Source organism: Corvus kubaryi, unplaced genomic scaffold, assembly GCF_017639235.1.
Source record: "Corvus kubaryi isolate FWS band 111438036 unplaced genomic scaffold, C.kubaryi_AGA036_p1.0 37392, whole genome shotgun sequence".
Classification (NCBI taxonomy): domain Eukaryota; kingdom Metazoa; phylum Chordata; class Aves; order Passeriformes; family Corvidae; genus Corvus; species Corvus kubaryi.
Window position 1 is genome coordinate 12,322,147 of NW_024581131.1, and position 27,986 is coordinate 12,350,132.

Genomic DNA, 27,986 nt, shown 5'->3' on the forward strand with positions numbered 1-27,986 from the left:
TGCTACTATTTTATTTGGGATAGGTTTGGGAGGGTTTTTAAATGGTGTTCTCATCTGTCAAATATAGTGTCTTTTTGAATTATAAAGATCAGCAATGAAATGTTGCAGAAGCAAGTGATATTTTAAAATCAAGCTAACTCTATGATTTCTGAACTCTGGCTTTTATTCAGCCAGCGGTGTTATGTTTTCTACCAACTTGAGGGTTATACTGTAACTTGTTCTCTGTCTTTTCCCAACATTTAATATGCTACTCATAATAAGACATGAAGTGTCTCCTTTTCCTCAGAGTATCTTGAAATATAGTTTGGGACATCGTCTTTCAATTTTTGATTTATTAGGAGAGTTTGTCTAAACATGTACTAGAGGAGGTGTATCATTTCTTCTGTTAGTACAAAAGGCAGTATGAAGTGCAGCTCTCTGGTTCTCATGTTGCTTTTGTTAGGTAGAGCTTTCGCTGGGGCTTGTTAGGCTGTATTCCATTTATATAGTTCCAGTATCCCACTCCAGCTGAGACTTTGTGCCACATATATGAAGTGGTAAATATGTAGTGTGTGTGAAACTGCTTGAAAGATGCTAACAGTTCCTTTAAAGTTTTAATGGATGTATGCAGCATAATCGCTAATCACAGAAACATGAGGAAAACTGAAAATGCCTGAAATTCAGTTCTTCTCTTACCCCCTTGGTCAAACCAATAAATTCCTCTTGAAAGGAGACTACAAGATGCTTCTACAGCATCAGTGTTCAGTATCTTTTAATTTTTAGCAGCCATAAATATTTTCTAGTGCATCTTGTGCAGTAAATTTCAACTTCTTGGTTAATAGCAATACACATAGCTTTTCTCTTTCACTAGTGCACAAACCTGTTAGAAAAACCACTGCTATATAATCATAAAAATACTAAGCATTTCTTATTTTATGATGTCCAAAAATTTTTGTAGATGACCTCAATTTGAACTTCTGTTTCTTGTGATATACCAACTTGGAAAACTTTTTTTTCCTCATGATTTTGATGTTGACTTCTGTAGAACTAACTGTAGAAATTGGTAGGCCATGTAAGCTGTTACTCTGCTAGATACTGTATCTGCAGACTTCTCTTACTGAGTCAGTGTGGTTGAAGACGTTGCTGGAATAGCCAATAGAGGACAGACTCTGTATTTTTGGATGTACATTTCAAGACTTTTCTCAGTCCTAGCCCCAGCTGCGGCAGTAGGATTTTTAATAGAAAATTATTTAATGTGTCAAATTAATCTAGACATGTGGTGTTCCTGTTCTGGCAGTATTGGAAAACCATATGCTCAGCCTTCTTTAGTGTCCCTAGTATCTATGTTGCAGGTCTTTTTCACCCTGAGTGATGCTTCAAGGATATATGTTAATACATAGCAAGAGACTCTTTCTTTAGGCAGCAGGAAACAGGGCATCACTGCTGGTTACCTTATGTTGAGATACAGTTTAGCCAACATTTGTATAATGTCTCAATCTTACGTGTCTTACACTTACTGACATTATTATTGCTACAAAAAATAGATGTTATGATGAAGTAGAAACTTTCAAAAAATGGAGGAAGGGCTTAGAACGTATAAGAAGTATGATCAATCAAGTGGGCTTGGGGTTTTTTTTTTTACATAAAGTTGCCTGGATCTGTTCCTTAATAGTTTTTTCCACTGGAATAACTTAATGAAGAAGCTGAATTATCAGGACCAAAAAAATATTAGTTGAAGTTTAATTATTTTGTTTTAATAGCAGGTTCCTCACCTAGTTCCAGTAGCAGCTCCTCTGTTAATCCAATGGCTTCTCTTGGAGCATTGCAGACGCTGGCAGGTGCTACAGCAGGCCTGAACGTTAGCTCTTTAGCAGGTAAGTGATGTGTAGTGGTGGCTTGGGGGAATCGCTGATTACCATTCCTCAGCCTGGGCTAGCTCTCTGGGGTGATTTTTTCTGCTCCCTGATTTTTGTAACCATGCAGAGTGTTTGAAAGGTTATTGATCTGGCTCAGTGGAAGCACTCAGTCATCTTTTATTTCCTCTTTCTTATACAGGAATGGCAGCCTTAAATGGAGGACTTGGCAGTGGTGGTCTCTCAAATGGGACAGGTAGCACAATGGAAGCCCTCACACAGGCTTATTCTGGAATCCAGCAATATGCTGCTGCTGCACTGCCCACACTCTATAACCAGAGTCTCTTAACGCAGCAGAGTATTGGTGCAGCAGGAAGTCAAAAAGAAGGTAGGCAGAAAGTTGTAGAAACTACTTGAGAGGGGTTTTCAAAAGGGCCAGCTTAGCCCTTGCACCTACCTTATCTGCAGATTTTTTATTTGGTGGCATTTTTTAGAATCCAGGAGTTACGGAAGATAAAGAAGGACTGTGGGATGTTTCTACTTAGGGCCGCTCAAAGTAGTTTTTATACAAGACGTTTCTCATGGGGTTTGTCGAGTCTTAAGTGCTTCCTTAATCATATTCCTCCATGTTCTCAGAGGGAAGGAGAATATGAGTCTACAGCTCACTGTCAGAGAATCAGATGTGGTTTTGTTAATGTAGTTTTCTTGGTCCTTCATATCTTCCAACAGATACTTAATGCCAGTCTTTTCACTCTTCAGATTCAGGTTAAATTTAATAAGTAGTGTAAAGTAATGTAGAATGTAGGACTAAGTTTTCAGCAGAATGTAGCATGTTTAGAAAAGAATCTGTTGGATTCCAAGCAATGTGATTATTTGTGTTTTGTATGGAAATTTATTTAGTTGCTTTGGGACCACAGGTTTTGCATTGCCATTTTTTGTTTAGTCAACATCTAGCACTCAGACTTACTGTTCAGCTTTCATTACAGCAAGTATCTGTGAACCAGTTGTGGCACAATGTGTAAAGTACAAACAAAAGTGGTGAGAAAGAGCTAGAATTATTTGAGTGATCAATCCCAGCAAAGGGTCATGCTAATTTATTCTGGAATCAAGTGCTCTGCAGTAGTGTAAATAGCAGTTTCATTGTTTTATCTAGAAAATTTGTCTTGAGTGTCTATTCCACCTTTTTTTGTACAATGGGTATATGGTATCCATGCTCTTTCTGAATGTATTATCCTACTTGTTGTTTGAAGGTCCAGAGGGAGCCAATCTGTTTATCTACCATCTTCCCCAGGAGTTTGGGGATCAGGATCTGCTGCAGATGTTCATGCCATTTGGAAATGTCGTCTCTGCCAAGGTTTTCATTGACAAGCAGACCAATCTAAGCAAGTGTTTTGGTATGTTGGATCTACAGCTTCTCTATGAGGGGAAGCAAAGGAGTAGACACTGATCTCTTCTCTCTGGTGACTAGTGACAGGACCCAAGATAAAGGCCTGAAGCCTTTAAGGGGGGGGTTTAGGTTGGATATTAGGAAAAGGGTTCTTCACCTGCAGGGTGAATGGGCATTGGAACAGGCTCCCCAGGGAAGTGGTCACAGCACCAGCCTGACAGAGTTCAAGGAGTGTTTGGAAACTGCTCTCAGACACACAGTGTGATTCTCGGGATGTCTTGTGCGGGGACTTCAGTCATCTTTGTGGATCCATTCCAACTCAGAATATTTTATCATTCTGTAAATCATTAGCTGTAAAAAGGTGGCTTTTTTAGTAATCTCTTTTTCAGTATATTGTCTAGTGTAGCTTTTAAGTAAGTAGTGAATCTCTATATATTCCTAAAAAACTAAATAAACCAAACACTTCCAGCAATAAACTGTATTTTCAATGTGACTTTTTGCTTTTCCCAATTTCATACTGTTGTGCCTCATAGTTGTGTTCTGGCCCTAGATAATTCTCCCTGAGATCAGTTGGTTAGAGCATGATGCTAATAATGCCAAGGTTGTAGGCTTGATCCCCTTTTGGGCCACTCACTTAGGAGCTGGATTCCTTGATCCTTGTGGATTCCTTCTAACTCAGAATGTTCTATTACTGCTATTTGTGTTTGCAGACTGTAAACCTGAGATAGTTCCTCCTCTTCCTGTCTTTTCAATAAGTTTGTGTTGCTCTCTATATTACTTAGTACATTATGATTATGAATTATTTCTATTAATATATTCATATATATTTATTGTGGGTACCGTATTGCATTTTTGAGGTGCTGTAAGCTCTCATGACTTTTTATAGATGGAGATTTATTGCGATGGAATAGGAGAGGTGAGCCTTTCTCTATGGTTTTGATAGCTTTGTGTCTACATAATATCCTGAATTTTTTCCTATTTGAGCCAAAAGATGTGGACAATCTGGTGCTTTGTGAGAATACAAAAATATGCTGATCATTCAGCTATGACACCTGCATATTATGGACAGGTAGACATTGACAGGAGTGGGAGTTATTCTCACTCCAGACATTGAGTGGAGTTATTTAAAATAGGTTCCTTCAAAACCCTGGAGAAGTTTGTTTTCAGGATAATCTTTTCCAGGAATGATATGCAACCTCTCATCTGAGAGCATCCTACACATAGTAGAGGTACCAGTGCTACCCTTCCTTGACAAGCTATTTCACTCCAAACAAATCTGCACCCGTAATGTCATGAGGGTGATTTCAGTCTTGTATGTTTAATGAGCTTTTGGATCTGGATGAACATTTTCCAGGTTTGGTTTTTTCCCAGGTATGAGTTCTTATAAAATAAACAGCAGTACTTATTTTGTTGATAGACTAGAAAATGTTATTTTAATTTCCTGAGCTGTGTATATCTATCCAAAGTTCCATATGTCAGAAATCAATGCTTTGTTTGAGAGCCCCTAGAAGTTATTATGAGGAGTCTAAAACAGTTGTGAGCTTCTGAAAATGACACTTCATGCAAGCCTCTCTGACCTTGTGAGTGCTTGCATTTCCACTTGTGAGTAGCTGTTGTGGGCAGCTTTGGCAATTTTGGGGTAATTGTGTGTTTTCCTTTCCTCAGGTTTTGTAAGTTACGACAATCCTGTCTCTGCACAGGCTGCCATTCAGTCAATGAACGGCTTCCAGATCGGCATGAAGCGGCTGAAAGTACAGCTCAAGCGCTCCAAGAACGACAGCAAGCCATACTGAGCACCCTCCCCTCCGGGACTGGAGTGAGAAGGATCTTCTGGTAAGTTGGAGAGGAGCGCACTTAGTGATTCGAAGCCCTAAGGCTGTGTTTTTACAGTCCTGGAAGCTGATCCATGCCTTCTATCTGGCACATCTTCCCTTGAAGACTCTGCTGCAGCCTCTGCTGAGAATCCCGCTTCGGATGGAGGACAAGTTTGTGCTTTTGTTTCCAGTGTTTTACTTTGGAGTTTAGGTGCCATATCACTGAGGGTTTTTGTTTAGTTTTGTTTTTTTTTTTCTCCCTTATTTGAAGTTTGCTGTGTTTGTAACCAGTGTGTGTTGAGAAGGACCAATGCCAGCTCCTTGGGGTGGGGAGAGAAGGTTAAAGGGAGCAGCGGAAACTGACACCACACTGCCTTGGGGTAGAGAGGAGAAGGGAAAGCAGAAATAACACAGAACAGCTGATGAAAACAAAGATGGGCAAGGAGAACAGAGTCCTGGGTGGGAAAGAACTGGCTCCATGTAGCCTTTGTCATGCCCCATCCACTCTTTGAGATTTCCTTAACTGTATGCCAACAGTGGGAATTTAGTAAATCATCTCTAAAGCGGGAGATGGGCTAAAAGGGTGAACACACTAACAAGCCAAAGGAAAACTGCAGATTTTTTTTGCTATGTATAAACTAGTGTTTATATAGCACTGTGAATGTGCACAGCACTTTATAAAATTATTAGATAATGTCTCTGCCCAGAAAATTTCACACTCTATCTACAGTGGAATATTAATGATGCAGTGAATTTCTCCATATATAAGAAAACTTAACCTATGTACTTTATCTAGGTTTTGTGGAAGGGTAGAGGCAGCTTAGTCTGGATGAATACATGTGGGTCTGGAAACGAGAAACTTTAGATCCCTGATAACCTGCAGAAATTTTTGATTATTTTTCTTCTTAACAGTTGATCCCATTCCCCATTTCTGTGGAATAATGTCATTTTTTTGCAGAGATTGCTATGAATTCCTTTTCATAAGCATAATGTAAGTGCTGATTGTTTATTGAAATTATAATTTCCTGTTTTGTTGGGGTTTTTTTGTTGAACAAAACTTGTGCAGTGACTTGGTCTAGTAATTAGGTGTATCCTTCTACTGCAGTTTTCCTTTAAGGTGGTGTGTACCAGTGCAAAACAGGCTAAACCAGGAGCTGCGGAACCAGAGTATTGAGCCATTCAATCTTTTTCTGCCTTTTGGTACTGTTATCTTTTCTATTGAAGAAAAATTGAACACACCTCCTAAGTGAACACACACTTCTTCTGCACACTAGTGAAATTGCTAGTGCAGTGCTAAGGGCCTTTGATATTCACTGGTTTTAGGGGGCTCAAAGGACTTTTGACACTCTGGCCTGAGCTGTTTCAAGAAATCAGTGTAGAGTTCCATTTTATAACCACCAAAATCCACCTCTGTCACAAGAGGAAGTTTACAATTTCTGTGTGTTTAACAGAAGTTCAATTTACCTCATAATATCTCCTTTTCCTTGTTTTCTTTGTATTCCTGGGTTGTAAGGCTGTTTCCCAGGGCACCAGCTAACACTGCAGTCTGGGAGCCAGCTGCTAAATGATGTGTGTGGGTCAGATGTGGGGTCAGGACTTCGTGTTCTACTCCAGCAGGAGGAGCACTAAACCCATCAAACCTGAGATCTCGGGTCAGAATCCCCACTTGTGTGCAGTGATCTATTGGGAATTTTGGGCATTTCCAGGGACTGGGCCCCCTGGGATCTCAAACCTCAGAATTACAAGGCCTGATAAGTAACATCCAAGGGGAGCCCTTTCCAACTCTTAGATTGAAAATCAAACAGTTGATGTCAGTCTGTCCGTATTGATGGCAGACAGGTAAATCTGTCAGTATTATTTAAATAATTCTGTGGTGGCAAAGTTTCGAAGGCCAGATTGCCAAATTTCCCAGTTATGCTGGCATGTGGTACCCTTCTATGTTAATTATTTGAATCTCTCTAGAAGCGTAAACATACACTGAAGTGAACCATGTACACTTGAATTCTGCACCATAGGAAAGATGTGTCCTGGTTTTCTGAGAAAAGAGTGTTGGAGTGTGAAGGCCTCCAGGGTGATAATGGGATTTTATATATATATATATATAAATTATATACTTTTCAAAAAAAGGAAAAAAAAAAAAAACATAAAAAAACATAGTTGGGAGCAACTGCTCCAAGTGCAACCTGCTGTAACCAAGAATGTTGTTTCTATTTTTATAGAAGTTTTATACCGCTCCAGGGTGGAGAATATTTATTACCTAAATTATTTCACTGGAAAAAAAGGCCAGGGTTTTGTAGAATCCTGAATGTGATTGTTTTACACACATAATGATGTGCATGATTGAAACTACTGATTTTCAGTGGCCTGTTTGCAGCCCAACAACTGCTAAACGAGGAAGATGAATGCTGTGAACCAGTGGAGGAGAGCACTGTGCTCTGGGGTCTCTACAGTCACTCTTACCTTCTTTGCACCCTACCCCACTGTACTATCCAAGACCTTTGTCCTGTTTTTCTTTTAACCTGATGCTCTGACCTCTTTACTATTCATTGCAGTTGCCCCAAATTAGATATTTTAGCTTCTTCATCCTATAGTGTATCCTCAGTACTGTAACTTACAGATCAAGCTTGGCATTGTTGCAAATAGGTGCGACTTCTATTAATTTTAGGAGATTCACCAGTTTACACTGTGGCTTAGTTTGATCAGTGACTCCTCCCAGACATAATCACCTTAAGACACCTAACTTGGGCTAGCTCTTGTGCCTTACTGGCATAACTATAAGTATTGCCAAAAAGAAAAAGAAGATTAATCTATGCAGGTTAAATTTTAAAAGATGTGATCCTCAGATGGTTTGAATCAATGCAGTTCAGCTCTCTGAATGCAGTAGAGCTGCATCAGTTTTCACCAGCTGAAGATGTTGCCCTTTTTGTGTATTTGTTTCAGATTTCCCTTTCTCGATGTATCAATGTGTATGTTGCCAAAGTTAATAAATGTATCAAGTTTGTGACTTGGGCAGATTTTTTTTCTAATAACAAAACTGATCAGAGAAAGTCAACATTTCTGTGTCTGTTTGGTGGCTGCCGCTGATTGTGAGGATTTAGGCTGCTCTTGCCTTTCAGTCTTAAGCCAGTTTTCTTCCTCACTTATTGGCAGTAAAGTCTGGGATTTTGGGGACTTGGGGCTTTTAAATTTTATTTTTAGTTCATATCATACTCTCATTCAAGTGCAAATCAAATCAGTGTCAAATGCTTTACTTCCCAGATAATAAAATAGGAGTTGGGTGAGTTCAAATAAACTGCAGAAGGTTGGCTGAAGTAGCCACATGGACAAAGTATGCTGTATGCTTAAAACCAAAGAACATGATTTTCTACAATAAAAGCTAAAAGGACTTCTGATGAAATAGAATTCCTTATTATGTGTGCCACCAGGAAATACTTAATATATTTTTAGTTTACAAGGTGGAAACAGTCTATTTAATAGATTGATTCTTTTTCTCAGGAGATACTTGATTTTACTGCTGTAATAAGGTGAAAGAATTATGGACTTAGTCTGATACTGCTTAGTGTCAGTACTATAGTAAATGAAATCATGATTTCTTCAGTCCCTAGATAATCAATAGTCCAAAACATGATAGCTCTTTTTAGTTTAGCTTTTTTTTAGTACAAAGCTGGCATTATTAAAAAATTCCAGCTCAGAAAAATCTCACCGGCAAATGTATCTGTCAGGAAAAAGCTTTTCACCTGAATACTGAAAGTCACATATTATGATAATTCTATCATGCAAGCTGAATCTAACTGAACTGATAATGGCTATGGATTAGGGAAGAACAACCAAGTAGAATGAAGCTGTTCCTATTTTATTTGGAAATACCTAAAACCAACTTGGATAAAGCAAATTGCAAATGAAGGGTGCAACTATGAACAGGTAAAATGCTTTGAAAGCTTCTTGTTGGAGATATTTAAACCTAAAGATGATTGATAGCCCTGAGCTTACCTGCCACAAAATATAAAACACAGAAGGCAGAATTATCACTATTGTGAGAATAAAACGAGGACAAACTGGAATAACTTTCTCCAAGTCATTAAGACCTTGTCCAGGATCTCATGGTTCTGTTCTTATAGGCCAGTCTTTCCATAGGGCTTTGATGTAACTTAGTCTTTGCCCTCAACATAGCTGAGTGAAATATTTGAAAAATCCATATCAAGAAAATCCCCAGACAAATCACACAGAGGATTTCAGTGGTGCATGCTTAGATGTCACTTGATTTCATGCTTCTTGTTGTTTCTCATGCCTCAGTTCATGATAAATTTGCCTTTCTGGTTTAGGAGTGAAATCTGTCACCTACCTGCAAATTATCTAGAGTATTTCTTGAAATATAGAAATAACTGCAAGAGTTGCATTGTACTCTGTTTGCTGGAGTTGGTTTAAACTCTGTACTAAAGTCCTTTCCCTGTATTGGAAAGCATGAAAAGCAATTTAATCTCAGCAGTTCTGCTAAGAGGAATGTTGCTGATTTAGTAGACAAAGTGTTTCTTGTTGCTTTGGAAGGAGAATGCAACACTTGCTATTCTCAAATTATGTAAGATAATATGCAAATCTCACCTTGTTCTAGTCTGTAACCAGAAGCTTTGAGATGTGCTGAAGATTAAGGCCACAAACAGGAGCTAAAGGGGAGTTGGGGGTGCGGGGAGGTAGAATAAGAAAACAATCTGCTTCCTCTCTCCTCTGCCTCCCACTCTCATCCCAAAATGTTCCTTGTCTCTTGCAGCTCACAAGCTGAGGGGAGGGAACAGAGGTATTTATGTCACTTAATATAAGAATTACTTTTTTATAAACTCTTTAAGAAAATTTCAGGAAACACATTTTTTCTGCTCATCAAACTGGCAACAGTGACTGTAGAGCTTCTCAGAGCCCAGAATCGCCTCCTCATGAAGCCAGGGAGCTGAGGGCTGTTACATAAAAGGTTGGGAATGGAAAATCCCTGTGCAGGTCTAATGGTATGAAAAGTGCTCAGCTAGGACAAGTCTTAACTTGCAGTCAAGTCTTAAGGAATTCTTCTCTGATGTGTGGGCTTTTTGTCTTGTATAATCTTTTTTTTTTCCCCCTTTTCCAAATCACCCATCCCCAGTTACATGGGCTCCTAGGGAATGAGAAGGGACTATAGCTAAAGGAAAGAACGTGGATTTGCTGGGCTACTACTGCCTAAGATCTTCCCATGTTAGAATGCAAGAAAAGTCTCAACTGTCAAACCACCTGTGAATCCCTTGTGTCCTCTGTCTTGTCTCTCATGGTCTCAGTCTCTGTGGGCAAATGTCTGCCCTAGAGTCATATTTTTTGGAATCGGTCTCCTGGGGAGGGAGCTTACTCTGTTCTAAACAGAGGTAGTGGACACACTGGGCACAGGGCAAGGTGACTGCATGCTAACCAGTGTGTCACTAGGCTGTGGAATGCTCCACACACTGGGTGCTGAGAGGGAAATCCAGGCCTCTGCTTCCATTTGGTTTCTGGCAGTTTGATGTTTACTTGGTGTCCTTCATGTACTTTGACTTTTACTTGTCCATCGTTGGCATGTGCTGCCCTTCCCTGTCAACTCCCTTCCCCAGGAGATCTCATTGTACAGTGCCCATTCTTGTTCTCTCTCTCCGTGTTTGGATGTACTGCTCTGTGTAACTCAGTGGGTCTCCCTCTTTCTGGTTTGTTTTTTTTTCTAGATTCCTGCCGTTTGTTCATCGTTGTGCCTAAAGCATGTCGATGTGGCGTTCAAGTACATCGTCCAAATCCTTGTCTCTTCAGCTTCTCTGATGCTTGAACTCTCACCTTTGACCTTGTGTTGACCTTTGATGCTGATGTGTATTTTTATTATGTTTCTTTTCTTTTTTTTTTCTTTTTTTTTTTCTTTTTTTTTTTTTTTGTGCTGCCAAATTGGTTTTGCTAGAAAGACTGCTGAAGGGGAATATTTAAACTTGCATTTGAATATAAAAGAATTTCTATTTTTCTAGACCTTCATAAGATAACCACTTGATTTTGTGAATCTGATTCTTTGTAATTTGTCTTCAGAGCAGCCTTGCTAGCATACCTTGTGGAGTATTTGTATTTCTGTGAACATACAGCCAATCACTTTCTAGGCTTAGTTTTTTCTGTGTGCTTAGTTTTAAAAACACAGTTTGAAGAAAAAGTCAATTATATGGTGTGACTCAATCTTTCAGGAGACTTCCTAGTCACATTTTGCTGATCTGGTTTCTGTGCTTGAGGAGACAGCATGTGTTTTTATGAGTTCAAACTTGTGACTTGAAGTGGCATCAACAGAAAACACTTGAACTACATTTTCCTCTGATTGTAGCTACATTTTTGCCCTGGCATTTACTGGTTTTTTTTTAAAGTATTATTATTTTTATTTTTTCCCCTGCTTCCCTGTGTGATTATCAGTCTGCAGTGAAAATTTGATCAAAGTTGATGTTGTATTTTGTTAAGCTCTGGCATGCTTGGTTTTTTTGTAACTACAATCTCCTCAGCAAAATGTGATGTTTTTGTTTTAATCTTTCAAACTAAGATAGTGCCCAGAAATGTTGTGCATGTTTCCTGCTGTTTTCTTCACACCCTCGTATATATCACCTTCACCTCTCTGTTTTCTATAGTTTGTGCAAAAACTGAGCAATTTAATGGGTTTCAAAGGTATCCTTTAAATTGGTGGTTTTGGTATGACAAATATCTGATCAGAAGCCCCCTGAGGGCATCTACCTGTGCACTTAGACTGTCTGCCTGACAGAGCACCTGGACCTTGCTCCATTTCCAGTGCTGTCAGAAGCTCTGAGGGTGCTTGGTTACACTGTTCCCCTACTGGAAGTTTTGGTGGAAGGGGATAGCTTGGAGCAGGAAGGTGGGGGAACTCACAATATTTCTGTTTCCAAAGTTATCCGAAGCTAGGGCTCATTTCAAGCACTAAGCATTTTGTACCAGTCAGGGCACACTTCTGTGAAGTCCAGCTCCAATCTAATACCATCAATCAGAGCTTGGTGGCAGGATTCTGGAAGGATCTAGGTTAGCTCATGAATTAAAGTGTTTTAAATATCCCAGAGAAAACATTTGTAACACTGGTCCAACAACTGCTGGCTCTTTTCCCAAATGACAAGCACAATACAACAGCCTCTGAAGCTGTTACCTGAACAGGGTACCATCCCCAGCTCTCTTTTCAAGGGCCTTAGCTGGGGAATCTCTGCGGAGATTTTTTAGTTTTTGTTTAGTTTTTAATTGGGTAATGAGCTGAGCAGTTTTTCTGGCTTCAGGATGAGCTAGAACAGGTTACTGCTCTCTGGGTAGCAGGCTTCCCCTGCCCTACGTACCATCTGCACAAGTAGAAACTGGGAAGTAGCTTCTAGATGAAGGCACCTGAAGAGTGCGTGCTGTGATGAAGTTTCAGTCAGAAGCAGCAGCAAGCTAGTGTAGGTATCTTAACAGTTGAAATAATGTGAAATGGAATTCCAGGAGAAGGGTTTTTGCTAAGAAAACAAGTAGAGTTTGATTGGATAGAAATCCTAATTTTGTCCAGTGTTCAGGATAACGTAAAGATGCAAAGATTGTTTTCTATCCTACTCCTGAGTTGGTTGAGGATACTGTATTCTCAATAGGTATTGACCAGACTTGTGTAGACAGTCCTTAATCTGCTTACAAAACAGAGCAATTTGAATATGGTACATGTACCTGGGAGTGAATCGTGAGGCTGAATGAAAAAGGGTAGAGACTCGCTTATTTGGGAAGTAGGGTTGGGGGCTGGCTGCTGTTAGTCCCACAGTCTGAATGCACAGGGCTGTGCCGGGAGGCACTGATACCCTGCAGTGTATGGAGGAACTGCCAGTACGTTTCTGTACGTGTGCGCTTGGTTCCGTAAGGAACCTTGGGGAAACCTGTGGAAAAATATCTGAAGAAAACCAAAATGCCAAATGTTGGGTGTTTCTTTCCTTTCTTCTTTCCTTTTCTTCCTTTGGTTGTTTTAATTGTTCTGTGGTGGTTTTAATGGATTTGAGACAGTGGAGCAGCAGCTGCCTTTCTGATTTTTGGCTGCTTTTTGTGAATAATTTAAAAAGAAAATTTACATTTTGGAGACAAACCTGTGGGCTTTTTTATTGGTACAAACATTGTATTTAACACTAGGGGTTTTGTACAGTTTTTTGCCTTTTCTACTAGAAAACAATGTAAAGTGATTCACAATGTGACGAGAAAACAAATTGCCACTATGACCAAATGTAGAGTCTGTTCTGCAGTTAACGGGATTTAATCAACTCGAAGTCGTGGTTCAGTCGTAGAAATGCTTTTCTTTATCTTGTTTGAGCTGTTCCTTTTTTTCTTGTTTTGATTTGCAAAACAAAATGTCTCTTTGTGTGAAATTGTGTTGTACTCTGTAGAGAATTACAGATTTTACTTTCATGGTTTAAAAAGCAGAGGAGCGCGTGTTGCTTTTCTGATCTGATCACAGAGTTTGTGTAGTGGATTTAAAAATGAAAAGATTTGTTACAAGTTTGGAACAAGCGAGTATGTGTTAAAGGAATTTTCTTCCTTTTGTGTGTGTGTTTTTTTTTCTTTTTGTCCCAAAGGGCAACTTAAAGCTGTTTTAATTGCACAGACACACCGACAACAAGTCATTTTGTATATGCCAAGTGTGGTACCTTCCTTTGTTTATTTGCTATTAAACTGTTTGAGAAGAGTCCTTGTGTGTTGTATTTGTGTCTTAAACTTGAGGTTCTTTCTGGGTCCAAGTGTGAGAAGATGAAGAGGGAGATGAGAGAACTATTTTCCAGTTTCTTAGCTGTGAGCCACAAAAATTTTCATGGCCCAATACCACTTGCTCTGCATGTACAGTATCACCTTGGATTTTTACTTCTGTGCAGATGAGCTACTTTGAGTAGAAATGGAAAAGGTTTTCTGGTTGATGTACCTCCATTTTGTATCATTTCACAGTCAAGTCCTGAGCTACTTTGAGTAGAAATGGAAAAGGTTTTCTGGTTGATGTACCTCCATATTGTATCATTGGACAGTCAAGTCCCCTTTAGATATGGAAAAGCTGAGGATCTTGGATAATGCAAATACGTGCAACACTTGGGAGTGAGGAGTAGGCATATCCAGCCTCACAGAACTGGTGCCATGTAGCCACTTGGCTGTCCATGCACTTGTGCTTCAGAGTGTTTCAAGGGCTCAATACCTTGGGCATAACAGCAGCTCCTCTGCAGGAGCAGCGTAAGTGCGTGCTGCTGTGTGGGATTAGAGAGGCACCAGCTGATGCCGCTCTCATGAGCCCCATACTTGCCACTGCCTCCTTCCCCTTCCAGGAACACAGCCAAGCTTGCTGAATCTGTCTGCATCACGGTATCTGCAGCCCCAGTGCTCCTGGTGCTGGATGTATTACACCGGGAAACCCTGAATGGATCTGGATTACTTACTAGTGATAAGCAAAGGCTACCTGCTTTGGTCTTAGAACTAAGATATCTTTACAACTCATTTCAAATTAATAAAAAGTATTTGGTGTAGGCAAAGCATAATTCATTTAGAAACCTGCCACAAGTTTGACACGAATATTGCCTCTCTCAGAAGGAAAGTACCACAATGGCCATGACTTTGCCACATTTCTGAAAGCTCCTAAAATTCCATTACATTATTCCTTCCTTCTGCTGTCTTGCATCTTGGAGACTTGCAAGCATTTTTAGGGCAGCTGTGTTTCTCCTCCATGTCCTTTTCCTGTGTTATCTGGCATACTCTGTTTCACCCCATCACTTCCTACATGATTGTAAATCTGAGAGCATTTGCAAGCATCAGGATTCAGTGCTGCATTCCTTGCCCTGAGCGCACCAATTGCAGCACGAGGCGCTGAGCCACCTGTTACAGACTGTGCTGGGATCCCTGCAGTTAATTTGCAGCTGTTGAGAAGAGAGGCTGGAGGGATTTCAGTTCAGATACAACTTGAGGCGAAGGATGGAGAGAAACAATTGAATCAGAAATAGGGTTTGTTTAGGCAGAATGGAAGATTCCAGCTTGTGCAGAAAGTTCACTCACCTTGTCTTACACAATCACAGCTTTGTCAGCTACATCTTACAGAACTAACACTGCATCCCTTTTGGGTCTGTGCTTTTTGGAAGGCATTTCCTTTAATTTAAAAGGCCACCACCAATCAGTACACAATCAAACTACACCTAAGAGCCAGTGTATTAATCTCTGAAAATAATCAGCATTTTCACATGAGTTGTTATATTTATCAGCATTAGTAGGAAATACACGAAGCTGTAGATGAAATCCTGATGCTGAATGTTTTAGGAGAAACCTTTTTCCTCTTCACACCCACCTCCACCTTTCACTACTTGTTTTGACTCCAGTCTTCCTGACTTTACCAGCCATATTCCACTCTCTTCATACGGCCAGGAGTCACCGAGGGCATTATGAAGAGCTGTGGGGAAGAGGAGAAGCAGGTCAGTGTGGTCACTCTGAAGAAGCAAGTGCGTGATGAGCCACACGGCATGTGTAGCTCTGCTGCATGACAGGTAAGATTCCCTAATTTGATGTTGCCAAGCACCATTCAGGCTCATTTATTTGCAGTTCCTGAGAAGAAACTGCGGATTGTTTACTGTAGAAACTGTACCTGAATCATGTATGAATTAGAGCTGTCTTGAGGCACAGATGGATGCCATTGCTTTTTTTGAAGTAGTACAGGCAGTCAGTGTTGATCTTTTATCCCTCCTTATTTAGGCAGCTGCAACTGGGCTCAGAGTGGTATGTTCCTCAGAGCACATTCCTGCTTTTTTGAAAATGACTGGTTTGAACTTGATGGATTTAGTCCTTACTTTACTAGGGTGTTTTTATCTCAACAGCTGAGTTGCGAGTTGATTCCTAAGACCCTAAGCACTGTTTCATAGTACTCAAAAGCAAGGAGGTAAAGTGAGGTTAACAAAGTGCAGGGCAGATCATTTCGTGTTAGATGGCTTTTGTCAGGCTGCAAGGCACCCTCTTTTCACTTTGGCTATGCTGTGTGGGGAAGGGAGCAGTGTTTTGCTGAAGTAGTCCAAAAGAATCTCAGGATGAGTTTGAGTTACAGGCAGGTCTCTTGTGGAAGGTTAATTTTGCAAAGTAGTCTGATCTTCCAAGAATTACACAGTTTTTGTTTTCCCCATTCTTGAATCCTGGCTTGATTCTGCTTTCCTGGCCTGCAAACTTCTTCAAGTCTAGAAATCTGAATGGCCTCACCATTATCAATGGTTTCCATGGGGATTGAAAGGGGATTTCCTTCTGCATCTTGTTTCCATCCCAGCACCTACACCCAGAGAGACATATAAGAATTACTGCAAGGAGGAGAGATTTTTTTTAAAGTTCCAAATCAGACTTCTTTGGAATTTCTAAAATCTATAAAGTACCTAGCTAATAATTTTAACAGTGCTGCTGAAGGGATTTTTGCACATCCATAGATTTTTCCATAGTTCCTACATCCAGAGTTTGAGAGTACACAGTCTATGCTGAAACATCATCTAGCACATCATCTGTCTTGGAAAAACAAAGTTAAATTAAATAATGTAAATATCATAGTGTATATGAGCTCCCAAAAGAGAATTGGTCTTACTGTAGCAAAACTCTTCTACAATTTAAAGTGCTTTTCTTTTTGAAATATTTGTCTGAGGGAATTTTGGATAAAGGTACAGATGTAATCTCTTAAGATCATGACTGCTATGATGTAAAGCCTCTGGGTAGACTGTTGTTGCTTATTTTGTGTCCTGCTCTCCTTAAGGATATTTATTACCTCAGGAAGGCTCCCTTGGGTTTTTGTTGACACAGACCAGGATGGTCTGATTGGTACCCTTTGAGGTGATTCTGTAGGAATTTACCTTTGCTTGGGGAAGAACTGCCACCAAATCACCTAGAAGCAGGGAGGCAGCTGGAGACATGACTGCTTTTGCAGGCAGGTCTGTTAAAACTTCAAATTGTAATTGCTTCTCTTTGCTCAGGAAAAGGATCACAAAACTTGGAACTTCTGCATCTGAAAAACATTAGATATCCCTGTAGCATTCTCCACCTGCCCCCCTCCTCCCATGTTTGGTGTATCTTCTTAGGAAGGACAGAATAAATCTCTAGACCACTAAGGCTGCACTAAAAACATTAAAAACACAGCACATTGGTGAGAGTATGAAACTTGACTCCTAGATGAACCAATCTGATTTTTTCAACAGAGTGTGGGAGACATAAAGCTATCTTTTAATGGGGCTAACACTTCTCTCCTGCAACCAAAAAGTGCAGATATCTGTTGTTCTGTGTCTTTATTGTTACTCATCATAAAAGATCAGCAAGTTCTGGATGCAGAACTTAAGTTGTGCCTTTGACAACTTCTGTTGGAAACTTTTGGAGGATTGCCACAGGCATCTGATGGCAGGGAGCAACATTCAGTCAAGAACCAAGGTTTTCAGGATGATCAGCTTCTTGTCCCTAAAATTAGGAAGTCAGCGGTGTATTTGCAGCAAACCTGTGACAGAGCTGACCTATGTCCACAAAAACAGTTCATGATGCCAGCTGAGGTCCTCAAAAGGGAGGCTGAATTTTGTGCCTAGCAAAGTATCAAGTACATTGTTGCAAGTGTAACACTGCACGTGTGTACACACTGAAGTTGCCTTGTTCACACCTGACTTTTTAAGGCATGTATTGTTCCTAAAGCTACGATTCCACCTGAGTCTGCTCCCTCCCAAGCTACCCCCCCACCAGCAGTGCTTGTCTAAGGGGATGACCAGAGAGAGAGGAAAGAGACAGCTGAGGCATCCCGAGGCTGTGACTGCAACCGATTGTGTCTCCCTGGGGTATTTATAAGCTACATACTGGCGGGCAGGGGTGGGCAGTTGGCACCGTGACCTTGGGAGCTGGGGAGCCTGACTAGAATTCCTGGGAGCCACGTGAGCTGGACTGGCAGGAGCAGCTGCAGCCAATGGGGAGGAGAGCAGCACTGGCTGTTGAGATTGAGTTTCACTCCTGTGGCTTGAGATTTTTCTCCTTCTCTCCCTGTTGTGCTTTTCCTCTTTGTTTAGGTGATTGGACAGACGAATGCACTGATGGAGCCCTAGCAAGCCAGATGTTTGCCTGGTGGATTTGGGATTCTGCCTTCAGTGCTGAGCACACTTCTTGCCATTGCCTACCACAGCTCCAGCCCCCTGACATGGCTGGGCTTTTACGGCTCCAGGCCTTCTGAGCACACAACTTGCCCTCTTCTAGTGGGGCATTTTACGTTGTGTTCTCTTGTAAGCACGTCCTTTTTGCTATCCTTAGAGGTTAGTGTATGAGGCTTTTTAATCCATGGGCGATGGGTCAGGACCAGACAAAGCAACAGATAGAAAAAGGACTCCATCTTTACCAGTCTAATCAGACCGAAAAGGCCCTGCGAGTCTGGATGAGGGTTTTGGAGAAGTCTGCGGATCCTGCTGGCAGGTTTCGGGTTTTGGGTTGCCTCATCACTGCTCATGCAGAGATGGGCAGATACAAAGACATGCTGAAGGTAAGGTGAACTGGAGATGAATGCATGCCATTGTGTCGCACCCACTATGGAACGTGGCTGGAGAATGTGGCTGAAAGGGGGCGGGGGGGTATTTGTGTATAACAGAAAATACCAGCTATTGAGAGCATGTTCTGGGCTGCTGTAACCACTGTGCTCACCAAGAGCTCCAGCCCACAAGATACACAGAATACGATTTTTAACTGGGTCTGGTTCGCCAGGATTCCTGGCTTATTTAAGTTCTCCAGTTAATCATGGGAACTTTTCTTGATTATTTCCCACATACAGGCACACCATGTTATCAGGCTTCAGGAAAAGGTATGACAACAGGGCCTTTGTCCACTACAAGCTGTTTACAGTGTGAATGTCAGCATAAAAGGAGAACTCCAAGTGAATTCTGTAGAACAAGTACCAATCTTGTGGAGACATGTCTGTTACCTTGTTCAGCTTCTGGCTGATATCTAATACAGATCTGATATTGGGGGTTTTTAATTACAATTATTTGCAAGGGGGCTGATTAAGAAGGAAAAGAAGATGATGTTTTGATGAGGTAATTGAGACATACCAGGTGTCTCACAGCTGAGTTCAGAGAGCAGCTCCCAGTTGTCAGGACAGCACAGAAGAAAGAAAGAAGGATATGGGGCTTGATGGAAGAGTGGTAAAAAGCAGCTGAAGTTACATTTCAAGTGCATGAGGATAAACACTTTAATTAAATGAACAAAAAGAAGCTGGTGTGTGGATCTGAGAAGTAACAGGATGTATATAGAGAGCAGCAGGCAGCATTTGGGAGGGCAACTCAAGAATCTGTAAGACAAGGCAAGAGGGTGTTGTAATAGTCTTAAGAAACTATCCCAGCCTGAAATAGGGTCTTACTAAAGGGCTTTAATATTCTTGTCCTGATGTTTTGGGATGCCTCTAACTAGACTGGTTATCATTCAGCATTTAGAACAAAATGTGAAGGGGATGTCTACATCTCATTGAAAAGTTTTTGGTAGCTCTGTTTGGAACTGGAGGGGGGAGAGGGGCACATCTTAGTCGTAAGCCCATCCACTTGTCAAAGCCCTATATTGAAACCAAATACTTAGGATGAAGAAGAGAGGTATTAATACACTTGGAAAACATTTGAAGACAAACAATTCTGTTAAGAGGTATGAAATTAAGTGGTGGCAAAAACAACAAAATGATTGGGGAAGAAAGAAGAAAAAAAGGTAAGATGTAGGTACCTGAAGGAAATATTGAAGACTTCATGGGGGAAAAAAAAAAGGCAAAGGAGTGAGCTTAGTATACCTGAACATTAATTTGTTATCTGAGAAGATATCAGAAAGTGGGATCAGAGTAGGTGAATTTTTGTTCTTCACAGTATTAGGAAGGAAAAATGGCTTCATTCAAACTAAAGATTTTATACAGCAAGTGATCAAAGATAGAGAAAGGAGAACTTTAGCAATAAGCCATTGAGAGAGGAAATAACAGGAGAAAAGGGGTCAGAAATAAAGGCATGAAATAAAAAGTGATTTAAGAAGGGTTGTGATGCTCAACCTCTTTTGGAGAGGAAAAATTACTTCATATCAAGAAAAGAGGCTGTGGCAACCAGGAAATAATGAAGGACTTGTGCAAAGTTAAGGGAATGTGAGAAAGCGTGAGCTAGTGCACATCACTGAGTCCGCACAGCACCTTTCCTATACTGTTAAGCTGGGAAGATAATACAAACCAAACATACACAATTTATGGTTGGTGAGGTTTGGGGGTTTTGCTTTTTTTTGTTTCCAAAGAATGTAAAATGTTCTAGAAGCTTAAATTATTACATGTAGCCACTATACAAAAAAGGAAGTAATTGATTCCCTTGGAATTTGCTATCCATAATCCTAAGTGATAATGACTAATGAAAATTGCTAACTACCTTTGCTACTGGTACTAATTCAAGCCAGCAGTGTGCTTGGTTCATCACAAAACATTAGAGTAACTGCTTAGAAGGGTCTGCTGCCTGAAAGAAAGAGACTTCATTTAAGAGAACAGTATGCAACAAATCCTGGAGGTTATAGAACTAGAAGTGTCAAGATCAAGACTGCAATTTATTAGTAAAAAAAATCATTAAAGAAGTAGCTTACTTTCTTCTATTAACAGAGTACTTTAATAGCTTAGGAATTCCAGAAAAAGTGGGATACATTACACGGAGTGAAAGAAAACTGAATTGCATTGTGATAGATGTTTCCTGCTTCACCTGCTTCTCTTTAGGGCCATTTAACAGCTTTTTTTCCCCTAACTGCCAGCCTAGTTCATCTTCCCCACCCTGAGACTGTGTGGAGAGAGGGAGAGGTTTCTTCAGAGTCTCCATAGGCCTTTTAAACCACCAGATTAACTGCTCAGTGCATATGATGCTTCTCCATGTGCTGATGGCCTTGTCTGCCCTGCTCAGAGATGAGCCTCTTCTCCAGTACAGGAGAAGAGCACTACTCTGTGAGTCGTGAGCTGTATTTAAATAAACTACACACTTTTGTAAACACTGTCTTCTCTACTTAAAGTTTGCAGTGGTGCAGATTGACACAGCACGGGAGCTGGAAGACCCAGACTTCCTTACAGAGAGCTACCTAAACCTGGCTCGCAGCAATGAGAAACTCTGTGAATTCCAGAAAACAATCTCTTACTGTAAGACGTGCCTGAATATGCAGGGTACCACTGTGAGCATGCAGCTGAATGGCCAGGTGAGCCTCAGCATGGGCAATGCCTTCTTGGGCCTCAGCATTTTCCAGAAGGCTTTGGAGTGCTTTGAGAAAGCTTTACGCTACGCACACAACAACGATGACAAGATGCTGGAATGTCGAGTCTGCTGCAGCCTCGGGAACTTCTACACCCAGATAAAGGTACAGTAACCTAAGGGACAGAAGGGCAATTGTCCCACAGATTCAGGAAAGCATTGGAAATCATGTGAATTTCAGCCTGTCTTTCCTATTGGAAGTGAAGGACTGAGAGAGCACTGTAAGCTAAAATCCCTTTGTAAAATCCGAATGGAGTACTCTCTTCCACAGTAAGGATGGGAGGATTAGTGTCATGTTTACACAGCACAGCAGAAGCAGCTGTGAATATGTGCATTGAAAAGATCAAACTTAGCTTCAAAGAAGATCACATCAGAGACACAGGGCTGGCATGGATTCTTTATTTCTACCGCTATTGCAGGCAAATAGTTGCCAGGAAGCAGCTGTAGGTAAAACCAGGGATTGAGCAGGGATTGAGCACAGGGCTGATTTGCCAGTTCTAACTTCTAGTACAAACAGCAACAAATATGTTTTTCTCACCAAGTCTTGATTTTGTCACTCATAGAAGACTCATCACCTGAAGTGTGGAGACCAAAAATAAAGAAAATAACATTGTGCTGGATACTTTTCAGGTGTGAAATAAGAAGAGAGAAAGGAAACTTGAGGACTTGGGGTTTCCTTTGTGCATTGTGGAGAATTTAAAAAATATGAGGACTTTTTCACTTCTGCAGTCTCATATAACTTACAGTTTTAGATATTTAGATAAGTTTTACATAATTATTGTAAAATAAGATTTATTTCTAACATGCTTTTAATGCAAAAGAAAATGCTTAAAAATGAAAATGTATTACTCCTTTTTTGTGAATTTGATGAGGCCATGATTCTTAGTTCCTATTTCCTGCAATGATGGATAATGAGTTTCTTGGAGAACCCAACTCACCATATGGAGAAAATGAAGGCTCCATGTAGATGTTACAAGCAGAGATGACGCAAGAGCAAAGAAAGTTTTCAGCCTTTGCTTATAGAGGAGGGTAAATGGGTCCTGCAGAATAAAGTTAATGGCATACTACATAAAATTCATTTGCTGGGTCATTGACCCAGTGTCCTGAACCCAGAGAATAATATGAATTCAGTATACGGCAATTCCGCCTTTCACAGTTCAATATCCACCAAAATACTGTGTGTGGAAGAGGAACAGCACGAGTTTAAAGATGTACAGAAATCTGGTAGCTTTTGCGATGTTAGTAAATCAAAAATAGTTGGACTTTTTTCTTCTTTCCTTTTTATTTTTGCTGTGACTGCTGTCTGTGTGCTTGTCTGCCTTACAGGACTACGAGAAAGCCTTGTTCTTCCCATGTAAAGCCGCTGAACTGGTGAATGATTACGGGAAGGGCTGGAGCCTGAAGTACCGTGCCATGAGCCAGTACCACATGGCCGTGGCCTATCGGAAGCTGGGGCGCCTGGCAGATGCCATGGATTGCTGTGAGGTACAGGGTGCGGGCAGCCACAGAGCTGGCGGGGGCTCTGCCAGGGGATCTTGCCACAGGACGGGGAGCAACAGAGATACCATGGCAAGATACATGTGACTGTAGATCCTCCTGCTGCCTTCCAATCTTAGAGCTGTGGTTTCTGTAGCCCAAGGGGCTTCAAAATTTGGGTCTGTGAATGGCCCTTGGTTAGGAACATACGAAAAAGACTTTCCTTGCCTTAAAAGATGGTGCCATTTCTTTGAAGCTGATCTTTCAGTGGCGAAAGTGCAGAGTCCCAGCCTTGCTATTTTGAACCAGGACCAAGCTCTTCTACTGACCAGAGGCAATTTCTTTCAGGAGTCCATGAAGATTGCCCTGCAGCATGGTGACCGGCCGCTGCAAGCACTGTGTCTGCTCTGCTTTGCAGATATCCATCGCAGTCGCAGAGACGTGCAGGTACAGCTCTTTCCTGCCAGGAAGGATAGAGGGAATAGCAAGAGGGCATGAAAAGCAGACCATAGCAAAACATGTGTTTTCCTCCCTGCTTCTGCAGACAGCCTTCCCTCGTTATGATTCTTCCATGAGCATCATGACAGAGATTGGAAACCGCCTGGGCCTGATCCAGGTGCTGCTAGGAGTGACTAAGTGCTGGATGATTCAAAAGGAGCTGGACAAGGTCAGTTACAAACTTGTTTCTACAGAAGTTTGTTAGACAAGATTAGAGCAGTCTTGTACTGCACTTTGATGAGGGTACAGTTCAGAAGAGACCTGTACCCCCACCTTGGTTCTACCAACAGGGTCTGTGCTTGTACAGATATGTTTCTCTGAATGGTCTCTCTCAGACAGGAATTTGTTACTAATGGTAGGAACATCCATTCTGAGTCAGACTGCTAAGTTACAGAATTGCCTCATTAGTCAATCCTGATGACTTTTAAGCTCTACACTGAGAAAGCAGCACTGGAGGAAGGAAGCCTTATGCTCTGAAATAGATTCCCCTGCCTACTTTTTAGTTGTATGACTAAGCTCATTGATGTGCTAGTGATGTTTAGACAGCTCTACAGCTCCACCATGTGCTTTGCAGGCAAATGTGGCATAAAATTCCTGGAGAAATTTTGAAGGTCTATAAACTCTGATGTGAAACAGAAATGAGAGCAGGAAGTTATTTGGGGATAGACAGCCAGTCAATATCGAACAAGGGGGTGAAGTTACTTATTTTGAAAATGCTTAGGCAGTGTGTATGTGATTTGAAGTCCAGACTGCACTTAGATGCACACATTGCACAGCAGGAACGTTACTTGGCCACAGAATGAAATGCTCAAAGGTTAGCCCTGAACTAGCTCTGAACAACCTGGAGTTCCTGCACAGTGCCACATCAAGATGCTGGTTGGGTCTAAACATGATGAAGATTCACTCTTATCACTCATACTGAGACACCAAGAATTTTAGCTTAAATGAAGCATTCCAGATATCAAGATGTCCAGTATATGTCTGTCAGAATAGACAAGTTCAGGGTGCTGTCACCATCTGAGTGCCTCCATCAGGGAATGAGTTGGGTGAGACACACTGTGCAATCTCAGTAAGTAAACACAACGTTTGTTAGCAATGGAAGAAGAAACTGTGGAAGTGAAAAGTTTGCTCAGTGTCAAAAGAACGGGACAGGACACAGCAGGTAGGCCTCTGCACAAGAGAATATTCAGAGCACTCATCAAACCCTTACATTCACTGATTCTATCTCCAGCCACTGTCAGCCTCTGATACCAAGCAGCTCTCACTTGTGAGAACACGATGACAGCTTTGCACAGAATTCTAATATCACCAAATCCCACAGAAGAAGAAAGTGGAGGAATCTTTTATTCTGTTCCAGGCATAGAGGGCAGTCTGCCCTGCTGGGTCAGGGACCTTATGTCTGTTGATCAAATGTGACCTCCTTAGACGTCACATCCCTAAATATTCACCAAAGCCTGTTCTTCAACTTGCCAGTCCCAGTTTCCATTTCTCATGCTACTCATTCCTATATCAGTTACTTAATAAAGCAATTTGCTAACTTTGCACTTGCAGATTCCCTGTTTTTGTCCTAGCTTCCTCCATCTTCACAGTCTCTTTGGCCAGTTAGTCCGTTTCAGTTGCATGTAATCAATGCTATTGCAGATCCTTCCAGGCTGCTCACAGCTTGCTTGCCCCCGTTCTTGTGCAGTCTTATATTCCTGTCCAAGACAAACTGTCCCCTGGACTTGTCAACATCTCTTCCCCTACCCACTTTGATGCTTCACTTTGATTCTTCCTGAATCAAATTCAGGAGTTTCCAGTACACACTCAGACTTCCTAAGCACAGTTCTTAGTTATGTTCTCCCTGCTAGCCTCCAGTTCCTGCTTCCCTCTTCTACCATTTCCTTATCCTAGGCTGTTGCTGCCACCACAGGTCTAATGCCATCTCCTTCTGCATTCACAGTGCATTTTCGCATCTCATCTGGTCCTCTCCTCCTACAATAGCAGTAATGCCAAATTATAGGGTAGAAATTTTATAATGTTCCTCCTGAAAACTACTGCATCAGAAGGGAGACCTCTTCTTCCCCCTGGACAAAAAGGAAGCAGATCTCAATAGTTCTGGAAAAGAGAGACTAATTACCAGAACAGCAAGGAACACTGTGACATCTAGGGGAAAGCAGGGACTCATTTGGTATGACAGCTGCTATGCTAAGTACTTCCTTCAGATTCAAAATATGGATAGCAGAACACTCCTACATCACACCCTGTGTAAGTGAGGCAAGGTGGATATATGAACAGCAGGGAAAGAATGGATGAGTGTGGTGTATGGGTGCTGGTAGTCCCTTTCCTCACCTCTTGTACAAGTGAAATTGGAGTTGCCCAACAATTACTGAGCCTGCAAGGTAGGATAGGGACAAGGCTTGCTTTGCTTGTGCTCCATCCCAGCCCCAATGAGCATGTGGGACTGAGTTTAAATCAGTCTGTATTCTCTCTGCTTGGGGACCAGCCTCTGCCAACATTGACACTGTGTGTCTGGAACAGAAATGTAGCTCCTGCATTACTTATGGTCTTTCAGAAACCAACCTTTTCTCATGGATTAACTTTTGGGAGGGAAGGGAAATCTGCCAGAAAGCTTTCTTGATTCTCCAGGGTTGCAGTGAATACTTGTTTATCCAAATTTTACTCTGTATGTCTTTAGCTTTTTTTTTAGTAGTTCTCATAGGACATTAATACGAGCCTGTTTTTTATATATTTGACTGAGAACTAACAACAAGTGCTCTCCATTCACAGGCTCTGGAAAGCATTGAAAAGGCACAGGAGCTGGCAGAGGGACTAGGGAACAAGGTAGGATCCTAGAGCTTCTTTACAGCACTGTTCATAGTCTTGTGTCAGGCAATATAAGTCAAACATTGAAGTACCCAGACTTGTTGTTGCTCATTAGCATTCCTATTAACCAGTGAGTGCCTGAGATTTGCTTTGTCATGAAGTGTTTGGTTGTGGGCAGTTGCACAGATTATCATCAGTATCCAAGTCTGAAAAGTGACTGAGGAGTCACAATGGGATAGACAAAGGGGAATGGGAAGCAGCGAAAATGGGGTATGAAATAGAGAACTAGAGGATTAGAGGTCTCTTCTTAAAAAACATTTTTACCCTGAGCAGCTGCTGAACTGTGGGCTGGCTGGAGGCAAAGGAAAGTGAAATACATTGTATGTCATGGGTGGCTCAGGGAAACTATGAGTGGAAGAGCTGCTGAGTGTCTCAAACCTTGGTGTCACCTTTTGTGACACAAAGAAGAAGGGTTAATGGCAGGAAGTGTTGAGACCTGTTGATGTTTCTCCAGCTGGCTGATGGTGCTGTAACATTCCCACTCCTGTTTCTGGTCTTTGTTCACTTTTATGTTTCTGTCCTTCACATGCAGCTTGGCCTGCTGAAGCTCCACTGCCTGTGTGAAAAGATCTATCGCACAAAGGAGCAGCAGAGAGAATTGCGTGACCACGTAGTGAAGTTCCATGAATGTGTGGAGGAGATGGAGCTGTACTGTGGCATGTGTGGAGAGTCCATTGGAGAGAAGAATAACCAGCTCCAGGCACTACCTTGCTCCCACTTCTTCCACTTGAAGTAATTAGCTGGAAGTACTAAATATTATTGTCATGACATTAGTCATAGGAAAGAGCTGCTTATGCCCAGAGTAGTCCTATGCATACTGTTCCCCAGGTCTTTGTCTTGATTACCTGCTTACCTTTGTCTTGATCCTGCCTTGCAGGATCCCATTGCAGTGCTAAGAGTCTCACGACCTTGGAGGGTGAGATTCAGCCATCATACCCATCACACTCCCACTTCTGTCCTCTAAATGATTGTTCACTGATGTCCTCACTTTGTACGTGGTCAGCCCAGTTCACAGATTTGTATTTGATTCCACCTGGGGAATCAGTTCTTCGCTCCCAGGGACAGTATGGATCTTTCCCAAGTCCCCTCACTTTCTTCCTTGGCTAGTGACACACAGAGGTGAAGAAGCTGTTCAGCCTATTATCATGCTACTGCCATGAAAGAAGTTAGCGGTACCATCATTTTATTGTAGAAGAAACGAGTGTTACAAAACGCACTGATCTGAAAACCAAGAATTTAAAACCAAAGTCTCACACTGACACCAGAATTAGGATCAAACTACTGGGCAGTGAGACAGTCCCGATGAGCTCTGTGGGCTTGTCTCCAGCAGTACAGGAGCAAACTTTTGTAGAGAAACCTGCGGAAGTGCCTCCGTGGAAGGAATGGGAAAGAGATCCAATCTCTGTCCGTGGCGGGAGGGCCCACGGGGAACAGCTTTGTGGTGTACAACAGCCATGGAGCGGCCCTACGGGAGCCTCCGGCCGCGGAGAGCCCCTCCCGACCCGACCTCCTCCCGTTGCAGGTGCCTCCAGACCAACGGGACCCGCGGCTGCCCCAACTGCCGCCGCTTGTCGGTGAAGCCCGGCTACGTCTGACCGCCCGCGGGGCTCGGCCGGGGACTGACGGAGCCGCTCCCTGGCCCCCTCAGGCTGTGCCTGGCGGGGGCCTCCTGGGCCTTCTCTGCGCGGGGCCGACTGACTCAGCTCGGCCCCGCTCCCTTCTCCCTCGCTGCTGTGTACGGGCACTGACTGTAATAAAGGATTTCTCCCAGAGACCGCCCCGTCCGCCTCCACCGCCGAGCTCCGGGCCCCGGGCACCGCCCTCGCCCCGCCCCGCCCCGCGATGGCGGCGCCGCCATCACTCA

General features: G+C 42.0%; 2 protein-coding genes across 14 annotated transcripts in view; both read left to right on the forward strand.

Annotated features, from left to right (window-relative positions):
- Positions 1-15,522, forward strand: part of CELF1 (CUGBP Elav-like family member 1) — a 63,449-nt gene extending 47,927 nt beyond the window's left edge. For 8 of the 13 annotated variants that reach the window (XM_042038739.1, XM_042038734.1, XM_042038743.1 and 5 more), the window contains 5 exons: positions 1,740-1,853; positions 2,035-2,220; positions 3,083-3,226; positions 4,885-5,052; positions 10,742-13,728. In XM_042038739.1, coding sequence (XP_041894673.1) covers positions 1,740-1,853; positions 2,035-2,220; positions 3,083-3,226; positions 4,885-5,012 — 572 coding nt within the window. In that variant the 3' untranslated portion in view covers positions 5,013-5,052; positions 10,742-13,728. Of the gene's footprint in view, positions 1-1,739; positions 1,854-2,034; positions 2,221-3,082; positions 3,227-4,884; positions 5,053-10,741; positions 13,729-15,434 lie in introns of those variants that run through there. The other 5 variants (XM_042038740.1, XM_042038744.1, XM_042038738.1 and 2 more) reach the window with 2 other exon arrangements.
- Positions 15,523-18,318: 2,796 nt separating this feature from the next.
- On the forward strand, positions 18,319-27,894 carry RAPSN (receptor associated protein of the synapse). The gene is made up of 8 exons (XM_042038749.1): positions 18,319-18,534; positions 21,051-21,389; positions 22,610-22,768; positions 23,108-23,206; positions 23,304-23,426; positions 26,027-26,080; positions 26,655-26,854; positions 27,645-27,894. Exons 1-8 carry the CDS (start codon positions 18,319-18,321, stop codon positions 27,715-27,717), a joined length of 1,263 nt encoding a protein of 420 aa, XP_041894683.1. The 3' UTR covers positions 27,718-27,894.
- Positions 27,895-27,986: the final 92 nt, after the last annotated feature.

Coding starts and splice junctions, on each gene's coding strand:
- RAPSN (XM_042038749.1), top strand. CDS start 18,319: ATGAGGCTTTTTAATCCATGGGCGATGGGTCAGGACCAGACAAAGCAA. Junction 22,769..23,107: donor ATGCCATGGATTGCTGTGAG/GTACAGGGTGCG, acceptor AATTTCTTTCAG/GAGTCCATGAAGATTGCCCT. Junction 23,207..23,303: donor GCAGTCGCAGAGACGTGCAG/GTACAGCTCTTT, acceptor CTGCTTCTGCAG/ACAGCCTTCCCTCGTTATGA.